The sequence below is a fragment of the Panulirus ornatus genome, chromosome 22, assembly GCF_036320965.1.
Source record: "Panulirus ornatus isolate Po-2019 chromosome 22, ASM3632096v1, whole genome shotgun sequence".
NCBI classification, from domain to species: domain Eukaryota; kingdom Metazoa; phylum Arthropoda; class Malacostraca; order Decapoda; family Palinuridae; genus Panulirus; species Panulirus ornatus.
The window spans coordinates 10,532,379-10,559,091 of record NC_092245.1 but is presented as its reverse complement, the minus strand read 5'-3'; the positions used below and the strand labels follow the sequence as shown (position 1 = coordinate 10,559,091).

At 42.0% G+C, this 26,713-nt stretch overlaps 1 protein-coding gene across 4 annotated transcripts in view; it reads left to right on the top strand.

Annotated features, from left to right (window-relative positions):
* Positions 1 to 26,270, top strand: part of LOC139756545 (ras-related protein Rab-24-like) — a 369,051-nt gene extending 342,781 nt beyond the window's left edge. For all 4 annotated transcript variants that reach the window (XM_071676111.1, XM_071676109.1, XM_071676110.1 and 1 more), the window contains 2 exons: positions 13,643 to 13,793; positions 24,697 to 26,270. In XM_071676111.1, coding sequence (XP_071532212.1) covers positions 13,643 to 13,793; positions 24,697 to 24,867 — 322 coding nt within the window. In that variant the 3' untranslated portion in view covers positions 24,868 to 26,270. The remainder of the gene's footprint in view (positions 1 to 13,642; positions 13,794 to 24,696) is intronic.
* The last annotated feature ends 443 nt before the right edge of the window (positions 26,271 to 26,713 follow it).

Here is a 26,713-nt window from a genome sequence, read left to right as displayed (position 1 = left end):
AGGTGGTGGCAATGTTATTTTCTGTGGGGTGGGATGGTGCCAGAAATGGATGAAGGCAAGCAAGTATGAATTTGTGCATGTGTTTATATGTATATGTCAGTGTTTGTGTACATGTTATGTATATGTATGAATGTTTATGTGAATGTGCGTGTGTGTATATGAGTGGATAGGTCTTTCACTGGCTGTTTCCTGGTGCTACCTTGCTGTCGCAGGAAACAGTGATCAAGTTTAATAATGAATGATATCAGAAAATGTTTTAGTCAATATAGATATTCTGTATAGTGGCCAGGTTTCAGAAATCTGGACATATAAAAGGCAAAATGTCTCAGAATCCTTAGGACAGCTCAGTTAAGATTATTGCCAACTTGGATCGTGTGTTTCTAAAGTCCACTGATTTGTTTACCATGTGTTGTAGAAGCATACCCAATGTTCATGCTGTCTAAACATTCATTTTTGTCTATTATACTTGATCACCATTTCCCTGTCAGCGAGATGGTGACAAGAAACAGGTGAAGAGTGGCCCATCCACTCATATACACATATATGTACATGAATGCCCATACACACTTTTACTATTACTATTATACTTTGTCGCTGTCTCCCGCGTTTGCGAGGTAGCGCAAGGAAACAGACGAAAGAAATGGCCCAACCCCCCCCATACACATGTATATACATACGTCCACACACGCAAATATACATACCTACACAGCTTTCCATGGTTTACCCCAGACGCTTCACATGCCCTGCTTCAATCCACTGACAGCACGTCAACCCCGGTATACCACATCGCTCCAATTCACTCTATTCCTTGCCCTCCTTTCACCCTCCTGCATGTTCAGGCCCCGATCACACAAAATCTTTTTCACTCCATCTTTCCACTTCCAATTTGGTCTCCCTCTTCTCCTTGTTCCCTCCACCTCCGACACATATATCCTCTTGGTCAATCTTTCCTCACTCATCCTCTCCATGTGCCCAAACCACTTCAAAACACCCTCTTCTGCTCTCTCAACCACGCTCTTTTTATTTCCACACATCTCTCTTACCCTTACGTTACTCACTCGATCAAACCACCTCACACCACACATTGTCCTCAAACATCTCATTTCCAGCACATCCATCCTCCTGCGCACAACTCTATCCATAGCCCACGCCTCGCAACCATACAACATTGTTGGAACCACTATTCCTTCAAACATACCCATTTTTGCTTTCCGAGATAATGTTCTCGACTTCCACACATTCTTCAAGGCCCCCAGGATTTTCGCCCCCTCCCCCACCCTATGATCCACTTCCGCTTCCATGGTTCCATCCGCTGCCAGATCCACTCCCAGATATCTAAAACACTTCACTTCCTCCAGTTTTTCTCCATTCAAACTCACCTCCCAATTGACTTGACCCTCAACCCTACTGTACCTAATAACCTTGCTCTTATTCACATTTACTCTTAACTTTCTTCTTCCACACACTTTTCCAAACTCAGTCACCAGCTTCTGCAGTTTCTCACATGAATCAGCCACCAGCGCTGTATCATCAGCGAACAACAACTGACTCACTTCCCAAGCTCTCTCATCCCCAACAGACTTCATACTTGCCCCTCTTTCCAAAACTCTTGCATTTACCTCCCTAACAACCCCATCCATAAACAAATTAAACAACCATGGAGACATCACACACCCCTGCCGCAAACCTACATTCACTGAGAACCAATCACTTTCCTCTCTTCCTACACGTACACATGCCTTACATCCTCGATAAAAACTTTTCACTGCTTCTAACAACTTGCCTCCCACACCATATATTCTTAATACCTTCCACAGAGCATCTCTATCAACTCTACCATATGCCTTCTCCAGATCCATAAATGCTACATACAAATCCATTTGCTTTTCTAAGTATTTCTCACATACATTCTTCAAAGCAAACACCTGATCCACACATCCTCTACCACTTCTGAAACCACACTGCTCTTCCCCAATCTGATGCTCTGTACATGCCTTCACCCTCTCAATCAATACCCTCCCATATAATTTACCAGGAATACTCAACAAACTTATACCTCTGTAATTTGAGCACTCACTCTTATCCCCTTTGCCTTTGTACAATGGCACTATGCACGCATTCCGCCAATCCTCAGGCACCTCACCATGAGTCATACATACATTAAATAACCTTACCAACCAGTCAACAATACAGTCACCCCCTTTTTTAATAAATTCCACTGCAATACCATCCAAACCTGCTGCCTTGCCGGCCTTCATCTTCCGCAAAGCTTTCACTACCTCTTCTCTGTTTACCAAATCATTTTCCCTAACCCTCTCACTTTGCACACCACCTCGACCAAAACACCCTATATCTGCCACTCTATCATCAAACACATTCAACAAACCTTCAAAATACTCACTCCATCTCCTTCTCACATCACCACTACTTGTTATCACCTCCCCACTTGCGCCCTTCACCGAAGTTCCCATTTGCTCCCTTGTCTTACGCACTTTATTTACCTCCTTCCAGAACATCTTTTTATTCTCCCTAAAATTTAATGATACTCTCTCACCCCAACTCTCATTTGCCCTTTTTTTCACCTCTTGCACCTTTCTCTTGACCTCCTGTCTCTTTCTTTTATACATCTCCCACTCAATTGCATTTTTTCCCTGCAAAAATCGTCCAAATGCCTCTCTCTTCTCTTTCACTAATACTCTTACTTCTTCATCCCACCACTCACAACCCTTTCTAATCAACCCACCTCCCACTCTTCTCATGCCACAAGCATCTTTTGCGCAATCCATCACTGATTCCCTAAATACATCCCATTCCTCCCCCACTCCCCTTACTTCCATTGTTCTCACCTTTTTCCATTCTGTACTCAGTCTCTCCTGGTACTTCCTCACACAGGTCTCCTTCTCAAGCTCACTTACTCTCACCACCCTCTTCACCCCAACATTCACTCTTCTTTTCTGAAAACCCATACAGACATACACAAAGACATATATATGTATATTCATACTTCCTGGCACTACCCCGTCCCACAGGAAACAGCATCGTTAGCCCCTGCTTTAGTGAGGTAGCACCAGGAAAACAGACAAAAAAGGCCACATTTGTTTGCACTCAGTCTCTATCTGTCACATGTAATGCACCAAAACCACAGCTCCCTATCCACATACAAGCCCCATAGACCTTTCCATGGTTTACCCATGACTTTTCACATGCCCTGGATCAGTCCATTGACAGCATGTCGACCTCAGTATACCACATCTTTCCAACTCACTCTATTCCTTACATGGCTCCCACCCTCTTGTATGTTCAGGCCCCAATTGCTCAAAATCTTTCTCACTCCATCCTTCCACCTCCAGTTTGGTCTCCTGCTTCTTCTTGTTCCCTCCACCTCTGACACATATATCCTCTTTGTCAATCTTTCCTCACTTATTCTCTCCGTATGTCCAAACCATTTCAACACACCCTCTTCTGCTATCTCAACCACACTCTTTTTATTTCCACACATCTCTCTTACCCTTTCATGACTTACTCGACCAAACCACCTCACACCACATATTGTTCTCAAACATTTTATTTCCAACACATCCACTGTTCTCCGCCTCACAACCATATAATATCGTTGGAACTACTATTCCTTCAAACATACCCATTTTTGCTCTCTGAGATAAAGTTCTCTCCTTCCATTCATTCTTCATCGCTCCCAAAGCCTTTGCCCCCTCCCCCACCCTGTGACTCACCTCCACTTCCATGGTTCCATTTGCTGCTAAGTCCACCCCCAGATATCTTCAACACTTCACTTCCTCCAATTTTTCTCCATTCAAACTTACGTCACAATTGACATGTCTGTCAAACCTATTGAACCTAATAACCTTGCTCATATTCACATTTATTCTCAACTTTCTCCTGTCACACACTTTTCCAAAGTCAGTCACCAACTACTGCAGTTTCTCACTCGAATCAGCCACCAGTGCTGTATCATCGGTGAACAACAAGTGACTCACTTCCCAGGCCTTATCCCAACAGACTGCATACTCACCCGTCTCTCTAAAACTCTTGCATTTACCCCCCTAACCACCCCATCCATAATCAAACACCCATGGGGACATCACACACCCCTGCCACAGACTAACCTTCACTGGGAACCAATAGCTCTCCTCTCTTCCTTCTCATACACATGCTTTACATCCTTGGTAAAAACTTTTCACTGCTTCTAGCAGCTTAGCTCCCACACCATATACTCTTAAGACCTTCCACAAAGCATCTTTATCAACCCTATCATATGCCTTCTCCAGATCCATAAATGCTACATACAGTTCCATCTGTTTTTCTAAGTATTTCTCACACGCATTCTTCAAAGCAAACTCCTGATCCTCACATCCTCAACCACTTCTGAAACCACACTAGTCTTCCCCAGTCTGATGCTCTGTACATGCCTTCACCCTCTCAATCAGTATTTTATATATATATGTGAAGCGTCTGGGGTAAACCATGGATAGTTCTGTGGGGCCTGGATGTGAAAAGGGAGCTGTGGTTTTGGGCATTGTTACATGACAGCTAGAGACTGAGTGTGAACGAATGGGGTCTTTGTTGTCTTTTCCTAGCACTACCTCGCACACATGAGGGGGGAGGGGGATGTTATTCCGTGTGTGGCGAGGTGGCGATGGGAATGAATAAAGGCAGTGTGAATTGTGTGCGTGTGTATATATGTATGTGTCTGTGTGTGTATATATATGTGTACATTGGGATGTATGGGTATGTATATTTGCGTGTGTGGACGTGTATGTATATACATGTGTATGGGGGTGGGTTGGGCCATTTCTTTCGTCTGTTTCCTTGCGCTACCTCGCAAATGCGGGAGACAGCAACAAAGCAAAATAAATAAATATATATATTTTCTTTTCTTTCTTTCGTACTATTCGCCATTTCCCGCGATAGCGAGATAGCGTTAAGAACAGAGGACAGGGCCTTCGAGGGAATATCCTCACCTGGCCCCCTTCTCTGTTCCTTCTTTTGGAAAATTGAAAAAAACGAGAGGGGAGGATTTCCAGCCACCCGCTCCCTCCCCTTTTAGTCGCCTTCACGACACACAGGGAATACGTGGGAAGTATTCTTTCTCCCCATCCCCAGGGATAAAATATATATATATATATATGTGTGTGTGTAAGGCATGTGTACGTGTAGGAAGAGAGGAAAGTGATTGGTTCTCAGTGAATGTAGGTTTGCGGCAGGGGTGTGTGATGTCTCCATGGTTGTTTAATTTGTTTATGGATGGGGTTGTTAGGGAGGTAAATGCAAGAGTTTTGGAAAGAGGGGCAAGTATGAAGTCTGTTGGGGATGAGAGAGCTTGGGAAGTGAGTCAGTTGTTGTTCGCTGATGATACAGCGCTGGTGGCTGATTCATGTGAGAAACTGCAGAAGCTAGTGACTGAGTTTGGTAAAGTGTGTGGAAGAAGAAAGTTAAGAGTAAATGTGAATAAGAGCAAGGTTATTAGGTACAGTAGGGTTGAGGGTCAAGTCAATTGGGAGGTGAGTTTGAATGGAGAAAAACTGGAGGAAGTGAAGTGTTTTAGATATCTGGGAGTGGATCTGGCAGCGGATGGAACCATGGAAGCGGAAGTGGATCATAGGGTGGGGGAGGGGGTGAAAATTCTGGGGGCCTTGAAGAATGTGTGGAAGTCGAGAACATTATCTCGGAAAGCAAAAATGGGTATGTTTGAAGGAATAGTGGTTCCAACAATGTTGTATGGTTGCGAGGCGTGGGCTATGGATAGAGTTGTGCGCAGGAGGATGGATGTGCTGGAAATGAGATGTTTGAGGACAATGTGTGGTGTGAGGTGGTTTGATCGAGTGAGTAACGTAAGGGTAAGAGAGATGTGTGGAAATAAAAAGAGCGTGGTTGAGAGAGCAGAAGAGGGTGTTTTGAAGTGGTTTGGGCACATGGAGAGGATGAGTGAGGAAAGATTGACCAAGAGGATATATGTGTCGGAGGTGGAGGGAACGAGGAGAAGAGGGAGACCAAATTGGAGGTGGAAAGATGGAGTGAAAAAGATTTTGTGTGATCGGGGCCTGAACATGCAGGAGGGTGAAAGGAGGGCAAGGAATAGAGTGAATTGGAGCGATGTGGTATACCGGGGTTGACGTGCTGTCAGTGGATTGAATCAAGGCAGGTGAAGCGTCTGGGGTAAACCATGGAAAGCTGTGTAGGTATGTATATTTGCGTGTGTGGACGTATGTATATACATGTGTATGGGCGGGGGGGGTTGGGCCATTTCTTTCGTCTGTTTCCTTGCACTACCTCGCAAACGCGGGAGACAGCGACAAAGTATAATAAATATATAAAATAAAAATATATATATATATATATATATATATATATATATATATATATATATATATATGTATATATATATCGTAGAAGGCGACTGGGGGGGAAGGGAGCGGGGGGGCTGGAAGTCCTCCCCTCTCGTTTTTGGTTTTCCAAGGGAGGGAGCGGAGAGGGGGGCCGGGTGAGGATATTTCCACAGAGGCTCAGTCCTCTGTTCTTAACGCTACCTCACTTACGCGGGAAATGGCGAATAGTATAAAAAAAATATATATATATATATATATATATATATATATATATATATATATATATATATATATATATATATATATATTTTCCAAAAGAAGGAACAGAGAAGAGGGCCAGGTGAGGATATTCCCTCAAAGGCCCAGTCCTTTATTCTTAATGCTACCTTGCTAATGCGGGAAATGGCGAATAGTATGAAAGAAAGAAATATATTTATATATATATATATATATATATATATATATTTTTTTTTTTTTTTTTTTTTTTTTTTTGCCGCTGTCTCCCGCGTTTGCGAGGTAGCGCAAGGAAACAGACGAAAGAAATGGCCCAACCCACCCCCATACACATGCCTTGATTCAATCCACTGACAGCACGTCAACCCCGGTATACCACATCGCTCCAATTCACTCTATTCTTTGCCCTCCTTTCACCCTCCTGCATGTTCAGGCCCCTATCACACAAAATCCTTTTCACTCCATCTTTCCACCTCCAATTTGGTCTCCCTCTTCTCCTCGTTCCCTCCACCTCCGACACATATATCCTCTTGGTCAATCTTTCCTCACTCATTCTCTCCATGTGCCCAAACCTTTTCAAAACACCCTCTTCTGCTCTCTCAACCACGCTCTTTTTATTTCCACACATCTCTCTTACCCTTACGTTACTTACTCGATCAAACCACCTCACACCACACATTGTCCTCAAACATCTCATTTCCAGCACATCCATCCTCCTGCGCACAACTCTATCCATAGCCCACGCCTCGCAACCATACAACATTGTTGGAACCACTATTCCTTCAAACATACCCATTTTTGCTTTCCGAGATAATGTTCTCGACTTCCACACATTTTTCAAGGCTCCCAAAATTTTCACCCCCTCCCCCACCCTATGATCCACTTCCGCTTCCATGGTTCCATCCGCTGACAGATCCACTCCCAGATATCTAAAACACTTCACTTCCTCCAGTTTTTCTCCATTCAAACTCACCTCCCAATTGACTTGACCCTCAACCCTACTTTACCTAATAACCTTGCTCTTATTCACATTTACTCTTAACTTTCTTCTTCCACACACTTTACCAAACTCCATCACCAGCTTCTGCAGTTTCGCACATGAATCCGCCACCAGCGCTGTATCATCAGCGAACAACAACTGACTCACTTCCCAAGCTCTCTCATCCCCAACAGACTTCATACTTGCCCCTCTTTCCAAGACTCTTGCATTTACCTCCCTAACAACCCCATCCATAAACAAATTAAACAACCATGGAGACATCACACACCCCTGCCGCAAACCTACATTCACTGAGAACCAATCACTTTCCTCTCTTCCTACACGTACACATGCCTTACATCCTCGATAAAAACTTTTCACTGCTTCTAACAACTTGCCTCCCACACCATATATTCTTAATACCTTCCACAGAGCATCTCTATCAACTCTATCATATGCCTTCTCCAGATCCATAAATGCTACATACAAATCTACAAATCTACATATATATATATATATATATATATATATATATATATCTTTCCTTTCATACTATTCGCCATTTCCCGAGTTAGCGAGGTAGCGTTAAGAACAGAGGACTTGGCCTTTGAGGGAATATCCTCATCTGGCCCCCTTCTCTGTTCCTTATTTTGGAAAATTAAAAAAAAAAAAAAAAAAAAAAAAAAAAAAAAAAACGAGAGAGGAGGATTTCCAGCCCCCCGCTCCCTCCCCTTTTAGTCGCCTTCTACGACACGCAGGGAATACGTGGGTAGTATTCTTTCTCCCCCATCCCCAGGGATAATATATATATATATATATATATATATATATATATATATATATAATCCCCTATCCCCTATTCCCTGGGGATAGGGGATTAAGAATACTTCCCACGTATTCCCTGCGTGTTGTAGAAGGCGACTAAAAGGGGAGGGAGCGGGGGGCTGGAAATCCTCCCCTCTCGTTTTTTTTTTTTTATTATTTTCCAAAAGAAGGAACAGAGGGGGCCAGGTGAGGATATTCCAAAAAAGGCCCGGTCCTCTGTTCTTAACGCTACCTCGCTAACGCGGGAAATGGCGAATAGTTAAAAAAAAAAAAAAAAAAATATATATATATATATATAATTTTTTTTTCCAGTATTCCCACTGTAGCAAGTTAACAAATTGAGCAAATGAACAGCAGGTATATTTGCTCATACCAAGTCTCTAGCTTTCTTGTATAATGTACCTGCTGTCTACAGCCAAGACTCATGTTTTATGCCTAGATACAAACAATCCACCCAACCTTCATTTTTGTGTATTGCAGATGTCTCTATTTATTTTATTTATTATACTTAATCGCTGTTTCCCGCATCAGCCAGGTAGTGCAAGGAAACAGATGAAGAATGGCCCAACCACTCATATACTCTTAAATATACATAAATGCCCATACACGCACATATACATAGATATACATTTCAATGTATACATACATATACATACATAGACATACATACATGTCTATGTATGTATGTCTATGAGGACAAGAGCAAGGGAAGGAGTACCAGTACTCCTGAAACAGGAGTTGTGGGAGTATGTGATAGAATGTAAGAAAGTAAATTCTCGATTAATATGGGTAAAACTGAAAGTTGATGGAGAGAGATGGGTGATTATTGGTGCATATGCACCTGGGCATGAGAAGAAAGATCATGAGAGGCAAGTGTTTTGGGAGCAGCTGAATGAGTGTGTTAGTGGTTTTGATGCACGAGACCGGGTTATAGTGATGGGTGATTTGAATGCAAAGGTGAGTAATGTGGCAGTTGAGGGAATAATTGGTATACATGGGGTGTTTAGTGTTGTAAATGGAAATGGTGAAGAGCTTGTAGATTTATGTGCTGAAAAAGGAATGGTGATTGGGAATACCTGGTTTAAAAAGCAAGATATACATAAGTATACGTATGTAAGTAGGAGAAATGGCCAGAGAGCGTTATTGGATTACGTGTTAATTGACAGGCGTGCGAAAGAGAGACTTTTGGAGATTAATGTGCTGAGAGGTGCAACTGGAGGGATGTCTGATCATTATCTTGTGGAGGCTAAGGTGAAGATTTGTATGGGTTTTCAGAAAAGAAGAGTGAATGTTGGGGTGAAGAGGGTGGTGAGAGTAAGTGAGCTTGGGAAGGAGACTTGTGTGAGGAAGTACCAGGAGAGACTGAGTACAGAATGAAAAAAGGTGAGAACAATGGAAGTAAGGGGAGTGGGGGAGGAATGGGATGTATTTAGGGAATAAGTGATGGATTGCGCAAAAGATGCTTGTGGCATGAGAAGAGTGGGAGGTGGGTTGATTAGAAAGGGTAGTGAGTGGTGGGATGAAGAAGTAAGAGTATTAGTGAAAGAGAAGAGAGAGGCATTTGGACGATTTTTGCAGGGAAAAAATGCAATTGAGTGGGAGATGTATAAAAGAAAGAGACAGGAGGTCAAGAGAAAAGTGCAAGAGGTGAAAAAGAGGGCAAATGAGAGTTGGGGTGAGAGAGTATCATTAAATTTTAGGGAGAATAAAAAGATGTTCTGGAAGGAGGTAAATAAAGTGCGTAAGACAAGGGAGCAAATGGGAACTTCAGTGAAGGGCGCAAATGGGAGGTGATAACAAGTAGTGGTGATGTGAGAAGGAGAAATGAGTGAGTATTTTGAAGGTTTGTTGAATGTGTTTGATGATAGTGTGGCAGATATAGGGTGTTTTGGTCGAGGTGGTGTGCAAAGTGAGAGGGTTAGGGAAAATGATTTGGTTAAACAGAGAAGAGGTAGTAAAAGCTTTGCGGAAGATGAAAGCCGGCAAGGCAGCAGGTTTGGATGGTATTGCAGTGGAATTTATTAAAAAAGGGGTGACTGTATTATTGACTGGTTGGTAAGGTTATTTAATGTATGTATGACTCATGGTGAGGTGCCTGAGGATTGGCGGAATGCGTGCATAGTGCCATTGTACAAAGGCAAAGGGGATAAGAGTGAGTGCTCAAATTACAGAGGTATAAGTTTGTTGAGTATTCCTGGTAAATTATATGGGAGGGTATTGATTGAGAGGGTGAAGGCATGTACAGAGCATCAGATTGGGGAAGAGCAGTGTGGTTTCAGAAGTGGTAGAGGATGTGTGGATCAGGTGTTTGCTTTGAAGAATGTATGTGAGAAATACTTAGAGAAGCAAATGGATTTGTATGTAGAATAAGAGCAAGGTTATTAGGTACAGTAGGGTTGAGGGTCAAGTCAATTGGGAGGTGAGTTTGAATGGAGAAAAACTGGAGGAAGTGAAGTGTTTTAGATATCTGGGAGTGGATCTGGCAGCGGATGGAACCATGGAAGCGGAAGTGGATCATAGGGTGGGGGAGGGGGCGAAAATTCTGGGGGCCTTGAAGAATGTGTGGAAGTCGAGAACATTATCTCGGAAAGCAAAAATGGGTATGTTTGAAGGAATAGTGGTTCCAACAATGTTGTATGGTTGCGAGTCGTGGGCTGTGGATAGAGTTGTGCGCAGGAGGATGGATGTGCTGGAAATGAGATGTTTGAGGACAATGTGTGGTGTGAGGTGGTTTGATCGAGTGAGTAACGTAAGGGTAAGAGAGATGTGTGGAAATAAAAAGAGCGTGGTTGAGAGAGCAGAAGAGGGTGTTTTGAAGTGGTTTGGGCACATGGAGAGAATGAGTGAGGAAAGATTGACCAAGAGGATATATGTGTCGGAGGTGGAGGGAACGAGGAGAAGAGGGAGACCAAATTGGAGGTGGAAAGATGGAGTGAAAAAGATTTTGTGTGATCGGGGCCTGAACATGCAGGAGGGTGAAAGGAGGGCAAGGAATAGAGTGAATTGGAGCGATGTGGTATACCGGGGTTGACGTGCTGTCAGTGGATTGAATCAAGGCATGTGAAGCATCTGGGGTAAACCATGGAAAGCTGTGTAGGTATGTATATTTGCGTGTGTGGACGTATGTATATACATGTGTATGAGGGGGGTTGGGCCATTTCTTTCGTCTGTTTCCTTGCGCTACCTCGCAAACGCGGGAGACAGCGACAAAGTATAATAAAAAAAAATAAAATATATATTTATGGATCTGGAGAAGGCATATGATAGAGTTGATAGAGATGCTCTGTGGAAGGTATTAAGAATATATGGTGTGGGAGGCAAGTTGTTAGAAGCAGTGAAAAGTTTTTATCGAGGATGTAAGGCATGTGTACGTGTAGGAAGAGAGGAAAGTGATTGGTTCTCAGTGAATGTAGGTTTGCGGCAGGGGTGTGTGATGTCTCCATGGTTGTGTAATTTGTTTATGGATGGGGTTGTTAGGGAGGTGAATGCAAGAGTTTTGGAAAGAGGGGCAAGTATGAAGTCTGTTGGGGATGAGAGAGCTTGGGAAGTGAGTCAGTTGTTGTTCGCTGATGATACAGCGCTGGTGGCTGATTCATGTGAGAAACTGCAGAAGCTGGTGACTGAGTTTGGTAAAGTGTGTGAAAGAAGAAAGTTAAGAGTAAATGTGAATAAGAGCAAGGTTATTAGGTACAGTAGGGTTGAGGGTCAAGTCAATTGGGAGGTAAGTTTGAATGGAGAAAAACTGGAGGAAGTAAAGTGTTTTAGATATCTGGGAGTGGATCTGGCAGCGGATGGAACCATGGAAGCGGAAGTAAGGGTAAGAGAGATGTGTGGAAATAAAAAGAGCGTGGTTGAGAGAGCAGAAGAGGGTGTTTTGAAATGGTTTGGGCACATGGAGAGAATGAGTGAGGAAAGATTGACCAAGAGGATATATGTGTCGGAGGTGGAGGGAATGAGGAGAAGTGGGAGACCAAATTGGAGATGGAAAGATGGAGTGAAAAAGATTTTGTGTGATCGGGGCCTGAACATTCAGGAAGGTGAAAGGAGGGCAAGGAATAGAGTGAATTGGATCGATGTGGTATACTGGGGTTGACGTGCTGTCAGTGGATTGAATCAGGGCATGTGAAGCGTCTGGGGTAAACCATGGAAAGCTGTGTAGGTATGTATATTTGCGTGTGTGGACGTATGTATATACATGTGTATGGGGGTGGGTTGGGCCATTTCTTTCGTCTGTTTCCTTGCGCTACCTCGCAAACGCGGGAGACAGCGACAAAGCAAAAAATAAAAAAAAAACATACATGTACATATTCTTACTTGCAGCCTTCATCCATTCCTGTCGCCACCCCGCCACATAGGAAACCCCCCACTATCCCCAGCGAGATGGTGCCAGGGAAAGACAAAAAGGCCACATTCGTTCACACTCAGTCTCTAGCTGTCATGCGTAATGCACCAAAACCACAGCTCCCTTTCCACATCCAGGACCTACAGACCTTTCCATGATTTACCACAGATGCTTCACATGCCCTGATTCAATCCATTGACAGCAAGTCTACCCCGGTATACCACATCATTCCAATTCACTCTATTCCTTGCATGCCTTTCACCTTCCTGTATGTTCAGGCCCTGATTGCTCAAAATCTTTTTCACTCCATCTTTCCACCTCCAATTAGTTCTCCTGTTTCTCCTTCCCTCCACCTCTGACACATATATCCTCTTTGTCAATCTTTCCTCACTTATTCTCTTCATGTGTCCAAACCATTTCAATACACCCTCTTCTGCTCTCTCAACCACACTTTTCATAACCACACATCCCTTTTACCTTTTCATTACACTTGTCAGAGAAATTGGTATGTAGTTCAGTGCATGTTCCTCATGTCCTTTCTTTTTTTTACACAGGTGTGACATTTGCCCTTTTGAATTTTCTTGGCACTCTATCCCTCTCCAGCAACACCTTTCAGCTTCAGCACACAAGGTTAGAATTTCATCAGGACCTTGATCCTTGTATGGGTTAAGACCTTTAAGTAGTCTTGTTAATGTTTCTTAAAAACTCATTCCTATTCCATCTCACTATTGAACATGTTATTTATTTCTGCACATATCATCCTGTACAATTCTTCCGTCTGATACATAATAGCTGCTCTTTAACTGACAGATGTTTCCCGATGAATTTATGGAAAAGTTTCAAATTTTCTCATGCTGTCCTGTGTTAAAAATCATTTTCGTATTTACATTTATTGATAATTATGTAATCTTTTAACAGTGCTGAGCGTGCCAAATTCTGGGTGTCAGAGGTCCAGAAACATGAAGAAAATTGTAAAGTTTATCTTTGTGGAACAAAGCTTGATTTGGTGTTGGATAATCCGAGTGCACGACAGGTTGACTACCATGATATTCACGATTATGTTGATGAGGTAAGATTTTCATTGTTGACAATAAGTTTAGGGATTTTATATAGTTATATTTTCAAGATTATATATATATATCTTTAATCTTGAATTTTTTTTTTTTTTTGTCGCTGTCTCCCGCGTTTGCGAGGTAGCGCAAGGAAACAGACGAAAGAAATGGCCCAACCCACCCCCATACACATGTATATACATACGTCCACACACACAAATATACATACCTACACAGCTTTCCATGGTTTACCCCAGACACTTCACATGCCCTGATTCAATCTACTGACAGCACATCAACCCCAGTATACCACATCGATCAAATTCACTCTATTCCTTGCCCTCTTTTCACCCTCCTGCATGTTCAGGCCCCGATCACACAAAATCTTTTTCACTCCATCTTTCCACCTCCAATTTGGTCTCCCACTTCTCCTCATTCCCTCCACCTCCGACACATATATCCTCTTGGTCAATCTTTCCTCACTCATTCTCTTTATGTGCCCAAACCATTTCAAAACACCCTCTTCTGCTCTCTCAACCACGCTCTTTTTATTTCCACACATCTCTCTTACCCTTACGTTACTTACTCGATCAAACCACCTCACACCACACATTGTCCTCAAACATCTCATTTCCAGCACATCCATCCTCCTGCGCACAACTCTATCCAGAGCCCACGCCTCGCAACCATACAACATTGTTGGAACCACTATTCCTTCAAACATACCCATTTTTGCTTTCCGAGATAATGTTCTCGACTTCCACACATTCTTCAAGGCTCCCAGAATTTTCGTCCCCTCCCCAACCCTATGATCCACTTCCGCTTCCATGGTTCCATCCGCTGCCAGATCCACTCCCAGATATCTAAAACACTTTACTTCCTCCAGTTTTTCTCCATTCAAACTCACCTCCCAATTGACTTGACCCTCAACCCTACTGTACCTAATAACCTTGCTCTTATTCACATTTACTCTTAACTTTCTTCTTTCACACACTATCCCTGGGGATAGGGGAGAAAGAATACTTCCCACGTATTCCCTGTGTGTCGTAGAAGGCGACTAAAAGGGGAGGGAGTGGGTGGCTGGAAATCCTCCCCTCTCTTGTTTTTTTTTAATTTTCCAAAAGAAGGAACAGAGAAGAGGGTCAGGTGAAGATATTCCCTCAAAGGCCCAGTTCTCTGTTCTTAACGCTACCTCGCTAACGCGGGAAATAGCAAATACTATGAAAAAATTATATTTTTTTTTTTTATTATACTTTGTCGCTGTCTCCCGCGTTTGCGAGGTAGCGCAAGGAAACAGACGAAAGAAATGGCCCAACCCCCCCCATACACATGTATATACATACGTCCACACACGCAAATATACATATCTACACAGCTTTCCATGGCTTACCCCAGACGCTTCACATGCCTTGATTCAATCCACTGACAGCACGTCAACCCCGGTATACCACATCGCTCCAATTCACTCTATTCCTTGCCCTCCTTTCACCCTCCTGCATGTTCAGGCCCCGATCACACAAAATCTTTTTCACTCCATCTTTCCACCTCCAATTTGGTCTCCCTCTTCTCCTTGTTCCCTCCACCTCCGACACATATATCCTCTTGGTCAATCTTTCCTCACTCATCCTCTCCATGTGCCCAAACCACTTCAAAACACCCTCTTCTGCTCTCTCAACCACGCTCTTTTTATTTCCACACATCTCTCTTACCCTTACGTTACTCACTCGATCAAACCACCTCACACCACACATTGTCCTCAAACATCTCATCTCCAGCACATCCATCCTCCTGCGCACAACTCTATCCATAGCCCACGCCTCGCAACCATACAACATTGTTGGAACCACTATTCCTTCAAACATACCCATTTTTGCTTTCCGAGATAATGTTCTCGACTTCCACACATTCTTCAAGGCCCCCAGAATTTTCGCCCCCTCCCCCACCCTATGATCCACTTCCGCTTCCATGGTTCCATCCGCTGCCAGATCCACTCCCAGATATCTAAAACACTTCACTTCCTCCAGTTTTTCTCCATTCAAACTCACCTCCCAATTGACTTGACCCTCAACCCTACTGTACCTAATAACCTTGCTCTTATTCACATTTACTCTTAACTTTCTTCTTCCACACACTTTACCAAACTCAGTCACCAGCTTCTGCAGTTTCTCACATGAATCAGCCACCAGCGCTGTATCATCAGCGAACAACAACTGACTCACTTCCCAAGCTCTCTCATCACCAACAGACTTCATACTTGCCCCTCTTTCCAAAACTCTTGCATTTACCTCCCTAACAACCCCATCCATAAACAAATTAAACAACCATGGAGACATCACACACCCCTGCCGCAAACCTACATTCACTGAGAACCAATCACTTTCCTCTCTTCCTACACGTACACATGCCTTACATCCTCGATAAAAACTTTTCACTGCTTCTAACAACTTTCCTCCCACACCATATATTCTTAATACCTTCCACAGAGCATCTCTATCAACTCTATCATATGCCTTCTCCAGATCCATAAATGCTACATACAAATCCATTTGCTTTTCTAAGTATTTCTCACATACATTCTTCAAAGCAAATACCTGATCCACACATCCTCTACCACTTCTGAAACCACACTGCTCTTCCCCAATCTGATGCTCTGTACATGCCTTCACCCTCTCAATCAATACCCTCCCATATAATTTACCAGGAATACTCAACAAACTTATACCTCTGTAATTTGAGCACTCACTCTTATCCCCTTTGCCTTTGTACAATGGCACTATGCACGCATTCCGCCAATCCTCAGGCACCTCACCATGAGTCATACATACATTAAATAACCTTACCAACCAGTCAACAATACAGTCACCCCCTTTTTTAATAAATTCCACTGCAATACCATCCAAACCTGCTGCCTTGCCGGCTTTCATCTTCCACAAAGCTTTCACTACCTCTTCTCTGTTTACCAAATCATTTTCCCTAACCCTCTCACTTTGCACACCACCTCGACCAAAACACCCTATATCTGCCACTCTATCATCAAACACATTCAACAAACCTTCAAAATATATATATATATATATATATATATATATATATATATATATATATATATATATATATATTATCCCTGGGGATAGGGGATTAAGAATACTTCCCACGTATTCCCTGCGTGTCGTAGAAGGCGACTAAAAGGGGAGGGAGCGGGGGGCTGGAAATCCTCCCCTCTCGTTTTTTTTTTTTTAATTTTCCAAAAGAAGGAACAGAGAATTGGGCCAGGTGAGGGTATTTCCTCAAAGGCCCAGTCCTCTGTTCTTAGTGCTACCTCGCTAACGCGGGAAATGGCGAATAGTTTAAAAGAAAAGAAATATATATATATATATATATATATATATATATATATATATATATATATATATATATATATATATATATATGGTAAATTATATGGGAGGGTATTGATTGAGAGGGTGAAGGCATGTACAGAGCATCAGATTGGGGAAGAGCAGGGTGGTTTCAGAAGTGGTAGAGGATGTGTGGATCAGGTGTTTGCTTTGAAGAATGTATGTGAGAAATACTTAGAAAAGCAAATGGATTTGTATATAGCATTTATGGATCTGGAGAAGGCATATGATAGAGTTGATAGAGATGCTCTGTGGAAGGTATTAAGAATATATGGTGTGGGAGGAAAGTTGTTAGAAGCAGTGAAAAGTTTTTATCGAGGATGTAAGGCATGTGTACGTGTAGGAAGAGAGGAAAGTGATTGGTTCTCAGTGAATGTAGGTTTGCGGCAGGGGTGTGTGATGTCTCCATGGTTGTTTAATTTGTTTATGGATGGGGTTGTTAGGGAGGTGAATGCAAGAGTTTTGGAAAGAGGGGCAAGTATGAAGTCTGTTCGGGATGAGAGAGCTTGGGAAGTGAGTCAGTTGTTGTTCGCTGATGATACAGCGCTGGTGGCTGATTCATGTGAGAAACTGCAGAAGCTGGTGACTGAGTTTGGTAAAGTGTGTGAAAGAAGAAAGTTAAGAGTAAATGTGAATAAGAGCAAGGTTATTAGGTACAGTAGGGTTGAGGGTCAAGTCAATTGGGAGGTGAGTTTGAATGGAGAAAAACTGGAGGAAGTGAAGTGTTCTAGATATCTGGGAGTGGATCTGGCAGCGGATGGAACCATGGAAGCGGAAGTGGATCATAGGGTGGGGGAGGGGGCGAAAATTCTGGGAGCCTTGAAGAATGTGTGGAAGTCGAGAACATTATCTCGGAAAGCAAAAATGGGTATGTTTGAAGGAATAGTGGTTCCAACAATGTTGTATGGTTGCGAGGCGTGGGCTATGGATAGAGTGGTGCGCAGGAGGATGGATGTGCTGGAAATGAGATGTTTGAGGACAATGTGTGGTGTGAGGTGGTTTGATCGAGTAAGTAACGTAAGGGTAAGAGAGATGTGTGGAAATAAAAAGAGCGTGGTTGAGAGAGCAGAAGAGGGTGTTTTGAAATGGTTTGGGCACATGGAGAGAATGAGTGAGGAAAGATTGACCAAGAGGATATATGTGTCGGAGGTAGAGGGAACGAGGAGAAGAGGGAGACCAAATTGGAGGTGGAAAGATGGAGTGAAGAAGATTTTGTGTGATCGGGGCCTGAACATGCAGGAGGGTGAAAGGAGGGCAAGGAATAGAGTGAATTGGAGCGATGTGGTATACCGGGGTTGACGTGCTGTCAGTGGATTGAATCAGGGCATGTGAAGCGTCTGGGGTAAACCATGGAAAGCTGTGTAGGTATGTATATTTGCGTGTGTGGACGTATGTATATACATGTGTATGGGGGTGGGTTGGGCCATTTCTTTCGTCTGTTTCCTTGCGCTACCTCGCAAACGCGGGAGACAGCGACAAAGCAAAAAAAAAAAAAAAATATAAATATATATATATATATATATATATATATATATATATATATATATATATATATATATATATATATATATATATATATATATTATTCCTGGGGATAGGGGAGAAAGAATACTTCCCACGTATTCCCTGCGTGTCGTACAAGGCGACTAAAAGGGGAGGGAGCGGGGGGCTGGAAATCCTCCCCTCTCGCTTTTTATTTTTCAATTTTCCAAAAGAGGGAACAGAGAAGGGGCCCAGTGAGGATATTCCCTCAAGGACACAGTCCTCTGTTCTCAACGCTACCTTGCTAATGCGGGAAATGGCGAATAGTATGAAAGAAAAGGAAATATATATTTATTTATTTTTTATTTTGCTTTGTTGCTGTCTCCCGCGTTTGCGAGGTAGTGCAAGGAAACAGACGAAAGAAATGGCCCAACCCACCCCCATACACATGTATATACACACACGTCCACACACGCAAATATACATACCTATACATCTCAATGTACACATATATATACACACACAGACACATACATATATACCCATGCACACAATTCACACTGTCTGCCTTTATTCATTCCCATCGCCACCTCGCCACACATGGAATACCATCCCCCTCCCCCCTCATGTGTGCGAGGTAGCGCTAGGAAAAGACAACAAAGGCCCCATTCGTTCACACTCAGTCTCTAGCTGTCATGCACTAATGCCCAAAACCACAGCTCCCTTTCCACATCCAGGCCCCACACAACTTTCCATGGTTTACCCCAGACGCTTCACATGCCCTGATTCAATCCACTGACAGCACGTCAACCCGGGTATACCACATCGATCCTATTCACTCTATTCCTTGCTCGCCTTTCACCCTCCTGCATGTTCAGGCCCCAATCACTCAAAATCTTTTTCACTCCATCTTTCCACCTCCAATTTGGTCTCCCTCTTCTCCTCGTTCCCTCCACCTCTGACACATATATCCTCTTGGTCAATCTTTCCTCATTCATTCTCTCCATGTGCCCAAACCATTTCAAAACACCCTCTTCTGCTCTCTCAACCACGCTCTTTTTTTATTTCCACACATCTCTCTCTCTTACCCTTACATTACTTACTCGATCAAACCACCTCATACTACACATTGTCCTCAAACATCTCATTTCCAGCACATCCACCCTCCTGCGCACAACTCTATCCATAGCCCACGCCTCACAACCATACAACATTGTTGGAACCACCATTCCTTCAAACATACCCATTTTTGCTTTCCGAGATAATGTTCTCGACTTCCACACATTCTTCAAGGCTCCCAGGATTTTCGCCCCCTCCCCCACCCTATGATTCACTTCCACTTCCATAGTTCCATCCGCTGCCAGATCCACTCCCAGATATCTAAAACACTTTACTTCCTCCAGTTTTTCTCCATTCAAACTTACCTCCCAATTGACTTGACCCTCAACCCTACTGTACCTTATAACCTTGCTCTTATTCACATTTACTCTTAACTTTCTTGTTTCACACACTTTACCAAACTCAGTCACCAGCTTCTGCAGTTTCTCACATGAATCAGCCACCAGCGCTGTATCATCAGTGAACAACAACTGACTCACTTCCCAAGCTCTCTCATCCACAACAGACTGCATACTTGCCCCTCTTTCCAAAACTCTTGCATTCACCTCCCTAGCAACCCCATCCATAAACAAATTAAACAACCATGGAGGCATCACACACCCCTGCTGCAAACTTACATTCACTGAGAACCAGTCACTTTCCTCTCTTCCTGCAAGTACACATGCCTTACATCCTCAATAAAAACTTTTCACTGCTTCTAACAACTTGCCTCCCACACCATATATTCTTAATACCTTCCACAGAGCATCACTATCAACTTTATCATATACCTTCTCCAGATCCATAAATGCTACATACAAATCCATTTGCTTTTCTAAGTATTTCTCACATACATTCTTCAAAGCAAACACCTGATCCACACATCCTCTACCACTTCTGAAACCACACTGCTCTTCCCGTCTGATGCTCTGTACATGCCTTCACCGTCTCAATCAACACCCTCCCATATAATTTCCCAGGAATACTCAACAAACTTATACCTCTGTAATTTGAGCATTCACTCTTATCCCCTTTGCCTTTGTACAATGGCACTATGCAAGCATTCCGCAAATCCTCAGGCACCTCACCATGAATCATACACACATTAAATAACCTTACCATCCAAACCTGCTGCCTTGCCGGCTTTCATCTTCTGCAAAGCTTTTACTATCTTTTCTCTGTTTACCAAATCATTTTCCCTAACCCTCTCACTTTGCACACCACTTCAACCAAAACACCCTATATCTGCCACTCTATCATCAAACACATTCAACAAACCTTCAAAATACTCACTCCATCTCCTTCTCATATCACCACTACTTGTTATCACCTCCCCATTAGCCCCCTTCACTGAAGTTCTCATTTGTTCCCTTGTCTTACGCTCTTTATTTACCTCCTTCCAAAACATCTTTTTATTCTCCCTAAAATTTAATGATACCCCAACTCTCATTTGCCCTCTTTTTCACCTCTTGCACCTTTCTCTTGACCTCCTGCCTCTTTCTTTTATACATCTACCACTCATTTGCATTATTTCCCTGCAAAAATTGTCCAAATGCCTCTCTCTTCTCTTTCACTAATAATCTTACTTCTTCATCCCACCACTCACTACCCTTTCTAATCTGCCCACCTCCCACACTTCTCATGCCACAAGCATCTTTTGCGCAAGCTATCACTGCTTCCCTAAATACATCCCATTCCTCCCCCATTCATGCTTGCCTTCATCCATTCCTGGTACTACCACTTCCTACAGGAAACAGCATTGCCACCAACAGCTTTAGCAAGGTAGCACTAGGAAACAGATGAAAACAGGTCATATCCTCTCACACTCATTCTCAGGCTGTCATGTGTAATGCCCCGAAACCATAGGTCCTTATCCACATTCAGGCCCCACAGACCTTTCCAGAGGTTTCACATGGCCTGGTTCAGTCTAGTGATAGAACACTGACCGTAGGATACCACATCATTCCAATTCATTCTGTTCTGTGCACTCCTTTCACTTGCTTCACCTTGTTCCCTCCACATCTGACACATATATCCGCTTTGCCAACCATTTCTCACTCTTTCTTTCTACATTTCCAAACCATTTTACAACCTCATCTGCTTTCTAAACCACAGTCTTTTTATTACCACACATCTCTCTTACCCTTTCATTACTTAATTGATAATACCACCTCACACTACATATTGTCCTCATACGTTTCGTTTTCAACACATCCACCCTCCGCACAACCCTTTCTGTTGCCCATGCTTCGCAACCATATATTATTGTTGGAACTACTATTCATTCAAACACCCATTTTTGCTTTCCAAGATAATATTCTCTCCACATATTCTTCATTGCTCCTAGAACTCACCCCCTCCTCCACCTGATGAATCACTTCAGCTTCCAGGGTTCCATTCGCTGCTAAGTCCACTCCCAGATATCTAAAACATCACTTTTCCTCCAGATTCTCACTATTCAAATGTACATCCAAACTAGTTGTCCCTCAACCCTGCTGAACCTAATAACCTTGCTCTTATTCACATTCACTATCAACTTTCTCCTTTCACACACTTTTCAGAAATCAGGCAACAGCTTTTGCAGTTGCTGTATCATCAGCAAACAACAGTTGACTCACTTCACAGGCCCTCTCTTCCCCAACAGACTGCATACTTGCCTGTCTCCAAAACTTGTGCGTTTATCTCCGTAACCACCCCATCCATAAACAAATTAAACAACTGTGGGGACATCACACATCCCTGTCGCAGACCAACCTTCACTGGGGACTAGTCTCTCTCCTCTCTTCCTATTCGTACACATGATATACACCTTTGATAAAAACTTATCTGCTTGTAGCAGCTGACTCCTGCAACATATATTCTTAAGACTTTCCACAGAGCATCTCTATCAACCTTATCATATGCCTTCTCCATATCTATAAATGCCGCATACAAATTCATGTGTTTTTCTAAGTATTTCTCACATACATTCTTCAAATTAAACACTTGATCCACACATCCTGTACGACCTCTAAAACCACACTGATCTTCCCCGATCTGTTACTCTTCACATGCCTTCACCCTCTCAATCAGGACCCTCTCATACAATTTTTCAGGTTTACTCAACAAACTTACCCTCTGTAATTTGAACACTCACTCATTGTCTCATACAATGGCATTATACATGCATTCCGCCAATTCTCAGGGACTCCACCATGATCCATACATACATTGAATAGCCTTACCAACCAATCAAAAAAAAACAGTCACCCCCTTTTTTGATAAATTCAGCTGCAGTACCATCCAATCCTGCCATCTTGCCAGATTTCATCTTCTGCAAGGCTTTCACCAGCTCTTCTCTCTTCTCTCAACCACTCTCCCTGACTCTCTCACTTTACACACCACTACAACCAAAACATTTCTACATCTGCCATTATCATCAGACATATTCAGCAATCATTCAAAATACTCACTCCATCACTACCTGTTATCACTTCCTCCCTTGTCCCCTTCACAGATGATCCCATTTGTTCTATCTTTCACACATTATTTACTTCCTCCAAAACATCTTTTTATTCTCCCTAAAGTTTAATGAAATTCTCTCATCCCAATTCTCATTTGCCCTCTTTTTCAACCCTTGCATCAGCCTCTTGACTGCCTGCTGCTTTCATATGTACATCTCCCAGTCATTTGCACTCCTTCTCAATGCTTGTTCCTTTCTGGAACTCGCTCAAGGGGGTGGCCATGGCAATAGGCTCTGTAACTAGTGAACTCCCATATATATGTAGGGGTTAGAAAAAAGAAAAAAGAAATATACTAGATACTCATCAATGTTATTACTTGACAATTGGTGATGATGATCGAGTGAAATTACCATAAGGGCCCATAGCCATGGTTTAAGAAAAAACCCTTGATATAGACTTTAATGATCCAATTATGCCTACGAGCCAAGCATTGGCTCATTGCTCATACAAGGAATGAGCCACTGTAAACACAACCTGCTGCCACAGTGGAAGGTATGACACACTCCTCTCTTTCTACTCATACAAACATCTCATCCACTCCTGAAAATGTTGTTCTTCCCAATCTAATGTTTTGTACATGCCTTCACACTCTCAATCACCATTCCACAACTTACCAGATACACCCAACAAACATATGTATGTAGTTTGAACCCTTACCTTTGTCCCTTTTGCCTTTTTAGGGTGGCACTATACATGCATTCTGTCAATCCTCAGGCACCTTACTGTGATCCATACATGCATTGTAATTCCTAACCAACCAATCAAAAACACAGCCCCTTTCTTTAGAAATTCAAAATTCGATTCCAGTACAAACTGCTCCAGTTGCTTGCCACATTTCACATAACACAGGGCTTTTACCACTTCTCTCTTCACCAAACCATTTTCCATGTCGCTTTTTGCACACCTCCCCAACCCAAACACATTACATCTGCCACCTTGTCATTGGATACATTCAGCAGTCGTTCTAAACAATCTTCTCACCTCATTATTTTCTTTTACCGCTTCCCCATTTTTGCCCCTTTCACTGAATTTCTCATTTGTTCTCAGATCAGTCAAGAATCACTGTTTATTTTATATGTCCATTGTGCTTTGTGGTAACTTGAAAATGACTAAATGTATATTTTAAATTGTATAAGAACCATTATGATTAACACATTTGTTGTAGAATACATGGTGATTAATTAGGTATAGGAAATAGGATATTATCCTCAGAAGTTGCAAAACATGCTGCTGTTCCTGAAACAATGAATATTACACATAAGAAAGGGAGAAGAGAATAAAAATACTAGGAAATAATGTTATTATTTTGCTTTGTGGTTTAATAAATATATGTGTGTATGTGTGGAATATCTGTTGCTGATAATTTCTAATTTTACATAATGTGTGGGTGGTAGTACCTGTTACTCATATTTCTATATTTCTCCAATTTTACAAAATAGGTGGGTGGGAAAGTGTTTGAAACATCAAGCAAGATGGGCAGCAATGTTGAGAAACTCTTTAACTGTGTTGTTGAAGATTTTGCAAATGAAAATGCCGAAGTTATGGTTACACTTGAAGATTCAACCATTGTCCTCCATAATAAGAATATAAAGAATAATAGGTGCTGTTGATTTAAATTAGAATGTTTGATATGTCTAAGCACACACATGATATATATTATTTTTTGTAATTTGATTTATATTTTATGACATATTTTGTATGGATAGGAAGATTAAAGTTCGTCATATTGTTGAAACTAGTTTTAGGGAGTGTGAAAGCATACGTGAAACGAAAACAACTCTTGGTTTGAAGTTTGTACTGTTGGCTAAATGAAGTGGTTTCATTTGGATATAATATTTTGAGTAATTGAGTCTGTGATAGAGTATTATATTTTTGCTCTTTTTAAACAGAAACTGAAACCTTGAAGAATGTTATTGTACTTAGAGCACTGGCTTTTACTAGTTATGGAGACTCTTGTCATTGCCATCCCATTGAGAGAGTTTAGGTGGGAGCAGGTGTCAAGATAGACATTGATTAAAAGGGATTCAAGAGTATTTTTATGTTTTAGTATAATTTTGGTGCAAGTTACTTTAATATTATTGTACAATCCTTGGTTGTGCATGTCTGTATAGCGTAAATTTATGGCCAGTTATTATGTTTTACATATATTGAATAGGGGATAGGGGAGAAAGAATACTTCCCACGTATTCCCTGCGTGTTGTAGAAGGCGACTAAAAGGGAAGGGAGCGGGGGGCTGGAAATCCTCCCCTCTCTCTTTTTTTTTTCTTTTTTTTTTTTTCCAAAGGAAGGAACAGAGAAGGGGGCTGGATGAGGATGTTTCCTCAGAGGCCCAGTCCTCTGTTCTTAACGCTACCTCGCTGACGCGGGAAATGGCGAATAGTATGAAAGAAAGAAAGAAAGAAATATATTGAAGCATCTGGAGGAAACCTGGAAAGTTCTGTGGTGCCTGGTTGTGGATAAGGGGGCTAGAGGATGGATTTGAGCAAATGAAGCCTTTTCTTCACGTATTTGGCACTACCATACTAATGCAGGATATGGAAAAGAAGTGATTAAAAAGATATGAATAAATTAGTTGTAAGAATGGTTTTTGTAAGCAAATATCTCTTAATATCTTGGATTGTTCCTTTAAACCTAAGTCAAGTTTGATGGATTGATAGTTCATAACATTTAATTTGGTTAAGGTTTAACAAGGGCTAGACTGGTGTATGGATCCTCATATCATTGAGGGGCTGGTATTGTTAAAATGAGATGTACTGATTTAGGTATTGTGAAACTGACATGCTGTAAAAATTAGATATATTATTCCTAAATATACTTTTTAATGATGTTAAAGGAGGATAATTAAGAAAATGGATCATGGTGCTTAAAAATGTTGAGTTTGTAAGTTGCATTTTGGTCAAGTTGTTGTTACTTAGGTTTTTAATGTGATTAGATCTTGGGTTCCCTTATGTGTGCATATTACATGTATATAAAACTTAAAGAAGCCATTATCATGTTCTCTTCAAAAGGTAAAGTAGTCATTATCATTTTCACTACCAAAATTGATTTAGTATAAAAAGTCCAAGGTGATTCTTAGATAATTGCAATTTTGTGTGGAATTAATTACAGTCAAAATGGATGTAGGGTTTAGTTTAAGGCAAACAGTTACATGATCTGGCTTCATTCCTGAAGTTAATTATGACAGTCTATTAATCCCTTGTTCAGGATATTAATATTACATGAGAATATTTCTGTCTTGAACACACACCTGAGGCCCCACTTCCTTTTTGATGTGCCTTTTCACACATACACTAAGGCCCTACTTCCCTGGGGATAGGGGAGAAAGAATACTTCCCACGTATTCCCTGTGTGTTGTAGAAGGCGACTAAAAGGGGAGGGAGCGGGGGGCTGGAAATCCTCCCCTCTCATGTTTTTTTTAATTTTCCAAAAGAAGGAACAGAGAACTGGGCCAGGTGA